The sequence below is a fragment of the Etheostoma cragini genome, chromosome 11, assembly GCF_013103735.1.
Source record: "Etheostoma cragini isolate CJK2018 chromosome 11, CSU_Ecrag_1.0, whole genome shotgun sequence".
Lineage (NCBI taxonomy): Eukaryota > Metazoa > Chordata > Actinopteri > Perciformes > Percidae > Etheostoma > Etheostoma cragini.
Genome location: NC_048417.1, coordinates 3,370,355 through 3,375,897, shown reverse-complemented (window position 1 = coordinate 3,375,897; position 5,543 = coordinate 3,370,355). Strand labels below are relative to the sequence as shown.

The following is a 5,543-nucleotide window of genomic DNA, read 5'->3' as shown; positions in this document are numbered from 1 at the left end:
CCCCCCCCCCCCCCCAGATGCTGTCAGGTCAGATCCTGGTGGGCTCCGTCGACTGTCAGCGCTTTCAGTCGTTCTGTCAGGGTCAGAACGTGAGGGCGTACCCTGAGATCCGCCTGTACCCCGGCAACACCCGGCAGTCGGATCGCTTCATGTATGTACCGCACTTGGAAATGCTTTATTTTATTTTTTACTTCCTGTACACAATCAAAATAAAGGTACAGCAGTGTTCTTAGCTTCATGAAGTAAAAGTACTTCAGTATTCTCAGCTTCATGAAGTAAAAGTACTTCAGTATTCTCAGCTTAATGAAGTAAAAGTACTTCAGTATTCTCAGCTTAATGGAGTAAACGTACAGCAGTATTCTCAGCTTAATGAAGTAAAAGTACTTCAGTATTCTCAGCTTAATGGAGTAAAAGTACTTCAGTATTCTCAGCTTAATGGAGTAAAAGTACAGCAGTATTCTTAGCTTTATGTAGTAAAAGTACTGCAGTATTCTCAGCTTAATGAGGTAAAAGAACTTCAGTATTCTCAGCTTAATGGCGTAAAAGTACAGCAGTATTCTCAGCTTAATGAAGTAAAAGTACTTCAGTATTCTCAGCTTAATGGAGTTGTGTGCGTGTGTGTGTGTGTGTGTGTGTGTGTGTGTGTGTGTGTGTGTGTGTGTGTGTGTGTGTGTGTGTGTGTGTGTGTGTGTGTGTGTGTGTGTGTGTGTGTGTGTGTGTGTGTGTGTGTGTGTGTCCCCTCAGGAGTTATAATGGCTGGAACAGGGATGCCCACTCACTGAGATCATGGGCACTGAGGTGAGAAACTTTTGTTCATAATTCTCTTGTCTTTCTCGTGTCAGAAGAATCAAATGATTGGGTTGGTGTGGAGTCTTACAGGTTTACAGCAAAAACACACCGCGCACACAAGCGCTGAAGCAGAGCTATTTTAATTTCGGCGCCAATGCTAATTAAACTGTCTGTTCATACCAGTTGCGATCAGGCGAGGAGCAGCGATCGTTTTGCCGTCTCCTCTATTTTAATTGTCAAGCCAGGCAGGTGATTACATACAGGAAGGCCACAGTGCAGCCACATACTTTACAAAAATAAAAGAAATTTCAAAATAAAATCTACTACAGGAATCTACACTTTGCGGGGCTTCAGCGTGCGGTGTGTTTTTGCTGTTATTTATTATGTTTGTTTTTGTATATTTTGTTTATTTCATATTAAGTGTGTGTGTGTGTGTGTGTGTTATTGTGTCAGTAAACCCTTTTCTGATTGGGTTGTTTTGTTTGTGTGCAGTTTGTTTTTGTATATTTGGTTTATTTCATAGTGTGTGTGTGTGTGTGTGTGTGTGTGTGTGTGTGTGTGTGTGTGTGTGTGTGTGTGTGTGTGTGTGTGTGTGTGTGTGTGTGTGTGTGTGTGTGTGTGTGTGTGTGTGTGTGTGTGTGTGTGTGTGTGTGTAACTTATTGTGTCAGTAAACCCTTTTCTGATTGGGTTGTTTTGTTTGTGTGCAGCTCTCTACCCAGAGCGTCGGTGGACCTGACTCCAGAGTCCTTCAGGTCTCTGGTTCTGTCGGGCCAGGATCACTGGGTTCTGGATTTCTACGCTCCGTGGTGTGGACCCTGTCAACACTTTGCCCCGGAGTTTGAAACCCTGGCTCGGGTGAGACCCCTCTTTTCTTTCTCTAAATCATTTTTGTCTTTTTAACCCTCATGCTGTCTTCCCTGCTGACCTATGGTTGTCTTTTTCGCCCCCTTTCATTCACTTTTTTTTCAACATTGTAACATTTTGGTTACTTTTTTTGACATCTTTTCACATTTTTGTTACTTTTTCTAAAATTCTTTTACCAATTGATTTTTCTCCAAATGCTATGAAATTGACAAAAAACTCCCAAATTCAATGAAAGTAGTGAACTGATTATTTATGTATTTTTCAACGTGTGAGGAACGTTGTTGGGAACCATCCATGTTACTTTTTTAGGAAAATTAGTTTGAAAGAAACCCAAATTTGCGATATAGAGACAAAGGGGTCAGATTTAACCCAAAGACACCCGGGGTGTTAAACTTTCGTCTGTTCTGAGGTTTTTCTAAGAAGCGACGGACGAACGAGACCGACTCTTCTAGGTCTGACGGGAAACATAACGATGTTCCTTGTGTGATTGACAGACTCTTAAAGGGGAAGTTCGAGCGGGGAAAGTGGACTGTCAGGCTCATCATCAGACCTGTCAATCAGCAGGAATCACCGCCTACCCCACCGTCAGATTCTACCCGTACCTGGGGACGCGGAGGGTGAGACACACACACACAGACACACACAAATAACTAAAAAAAAGCTACTTTTAGATGACTAACCAGACGTTAGATGTCCATAAAGCCCAGTTCAGACCAGCTGAGTTGAAACTTGCAGCTTCTCGCAACGAGCCGGTCTGCAGCGTCCTGAAACATGCCACTTCACACTGATGAGACGGGACAAGACGGTGTATCATCTCCATAGCAACTCCTCTTTGTACTTCTGTTCTAACTTAAAACGTTGAGGCTTTCTTGTAGCTGCTTATACATCATTTGTTTTGTCTAAATATGAATATGGATAACGTGAGTAATGGTGAGGTGCTTGTTACAGTTGCATCTCTAGTGATGAACTGGTGAAAACACGTTTTATTTCTCTGATTCACGGCTTTGTCGTAACGCCGCCGGCCGCTGCCTCTGTTCCGTTGCTCTCGATCTCCCGACACGCCATAACGTTACCGGGCTCTCGGGCGTCGTCGAGGCTCCGTTTAGAAGTCTCCATTTCTACCAGCTCTTGGTGTGAATCTTTGGTCTGAACTTTCAGACTTTAGAAAACACACAAATCAACCCCTTAGGACCTTATTCTGAAACTTGAACTAGATTTGCAAATGTTTCACCGTTTTCCCGTTAACTGGCAACTAGAAATTTGAACGATTGCTATTATTGGTTAAAGTCAAGTAGGACGCTCTTAGTCCCCAGAGGGCGTCGCAGTTCAAAACAATATTATTATTATTATTATTATTAGTAGTAATTTAGAAGTATTTTGCTATTTTTTTCTTTCTACTAAGTTCGTGTCTCTCTGCTGCACGGCAGCGGAGGGCTGTGTGACGCATGCATTAAGATAATAAATAAAAGTAGAAATAGGCTAAAAATATGCATCTGAATTCTAGTTCTACTGTACTAACTCATCACAATACTGCACTCATGCACTAAACCTGCACAAACAGCTTTTACTTGCATCTTTATAAATACTTTTTTATTTGACACTAATTTTTACATTTTTTCTTGTATTTTTAATTGTTATTTTGAATAGTTTTGACATCCTATCTTACTATTTAACGTGTTTTTTAAACTAGATTTTAAAGGTGTGTGTGTGTGTGTGTGTGTGTGTGTGTGTGTGTGTGTGTGTGTGTGTGTGTGTGTGTGTGTGTGTGTGTGTGTGTGTGTGTGTGTGTGTTGACAGCATGAACACAGCGGAGAACACATCAACAGCCGGGACGCTGACGTGATCGCCGACATCGTCAGACAGCGACTACAACAGCTGTCGCCGCGGTTACACAGCAAACGGAAGGTAGGTCGCTGTTCACCTCGAGATTACAATCAACACAAACCATCAACCTGGAAACAAAGGAACAAATACATCATCCTAGATGTTTAATAACGAAACGCTAACCAGGCTACCCGCCAGGGCTTAAAAATAATTGGTTAATCTTAATTCGTTCTTCGAAAAATGAGGTCTTTGAAGTCTTACATTTCTTTAGAAAGTCTTTAATTTGCTTCACAAAGGTGTCCCGCGGTCTCGTCCTTTCATCCGATTAAATAACTCCTTCGTTGTTTCGTCACAAATCATGTTTAAATCAAGTACTACAACAACATTTATGAAGTTGAAGTACGTGGTAAACAGTTATTTTCATAACCTTCCTTCATAACTTTCCTTTCTGATATTTCATTATAGTAGACATACTTTTGCAAGCATGTTCATTTGGTAATAAATTTCAATTTAAATGGTATAAAAAAAGGTCTTTTGACCCTCATGTTGTCCTCGGGTCAAATTGACCCGTTGTCCTACATCAGTGTTATTTTTAATTCCCCAAAATAACATGATTGATTCCACACAACGCTCTTTGCCAAGTACAAATCTCTACTTTCATTAATTTTGGGGCGTCTTATTCAATTTTCTGAAATAGTATTGAGTAAAAGTTGACATATTCCAGTCTGTGATTATCATCAACATCCATTCCTTTAACTTTAGTCTCAATAATTCCTAATTTCTGCTTTTCTAACTCAAACATTAGGTATAATTTCCTATAAATGAGGTTTATTGACCATAAATTCCAAAAATAACTGTAAAACTAAAGTTAATAAGTTAGTGTTACGTAGTGTTGAAAACGTCAAAAAAGTGACAAAACATTGAAAAAAGTGTCAAAAGTGTTGAAAAAAGGGACAGAAAAGTAAGAAAAAGTTAAAAACATCAATAAAAAGCGTCAACAAAAGTGTTGATTTTGAATCTAAACAGGAAGACGACACGAGGGTTAAATTCAACTGGTGGAAACCTGGGGCTGTTGTATTTGTTGGGGTGTTTCAGTCTCTCCAGACCTTCATCAAGAGGATTTCAGAATAGTATTTTTTTTATTATAGGTACACTTCAACTGTGAGAGACGGAATCTAAAACAAAAATCCAGAAAATCCCATGATATTATTTTTAAATGATTCAATTGCATTTTACTGCATGACAGAAGTGTTTTCTCCCTGCAGGATGAGCTCTGACGATCTCCGTGTGCTGCTAGGAGAAAGACCTGCAATCTGAGTGGTCAGGGAGGGACAGAGGTGCATTTGATTGGTCCGGCACAATGATCAGTCAGTCAACACTCCTTGAGAAGAACAGCAGAGACGGACGGACGGACGAACAGATGGACAGATGGACAGATGGACGTGCTGTGTGGACCGTACTGAACACTTTTGGCTTTGTTTTTAATCTCTTTTTTTAATTATGTCTCCATTGTTTGTATTTACTCTATGAAGTAAAACTGTGAGACACTGGACAAGTTACTGACACACACACACACACACACACACACACACACACACACACACACACACACACACACACACACACACACACACACACACACACACACACACACACAGGTGTAAGTTACAGGGAGGATTGGGGTAGAATTAAAGACATTTGCATCATAATCTTCTTACAGAAGAAGGAAATGAAGTGTTTGATGTGCTCAAAATGTCTATTTTGCTCAAATGTTAAGATTGCAACCATTTTTGAACCCATACTTACACACACACACACACACACACACGTATACACACACAGAGCCCAATGTTGACACAGTATTGTATTTTATTCTTGTAGAAACTGTTGGACATAAACAGTATGTTTTGACAGTCACATCAGCGTTACGACAGTTACTGCAGTTTTAATTCAACTTCTATGCCTTTCGTGTATAAATTGAAGTATTAAAGCAGTTTCACGGTAAGAATCTGTGTTTCTCCAACGCTGCTGGGCTCGTTAGCGGGGGGGGGGGGGGGGGGGGGGG

The 5,543-nt window shown here is 40.6% G+C and overlaps 1 protein-coding gene across 1 annotated transcript in view; it reads left to right on the top strand.

The window, feature by feature from the left end:
* Positions 1–5,136, top strand: part of dnajc10 (DnaJ (Hsp40) homolog, subfamily C, member 10) — a 25,293-nt gene extending 20,157 nt beyond the window's left edge. Inside the window, exons 18-23 of the mRNA XM_034885996.1 lie at positions 18–151; positions 745–798; positions 1,498–1,645; positions 2,149–2,271; positions 3,452–3,559; positions 4,744–5,136. Coding sequence (XP_034741887.1) covers positions 18–151; positions 745–798; positions 1,498–1,645; positions 2,149–2,271; positions 3,452–3,559; positions 4,744–4,755 — 579 coding nt within the window. The 3' untranslated portion in view covers positions 4,756–5,136. The remainder of the gene's footprint in view (positions 1–17; positions 152–744; positions 799–1,497; positions 1,646–2,148; positions 2,272–3,451; positions 3,560–4,743) is intronic.
* Positions 5,137–5,543: the final 407 nt, after the last annotated feature.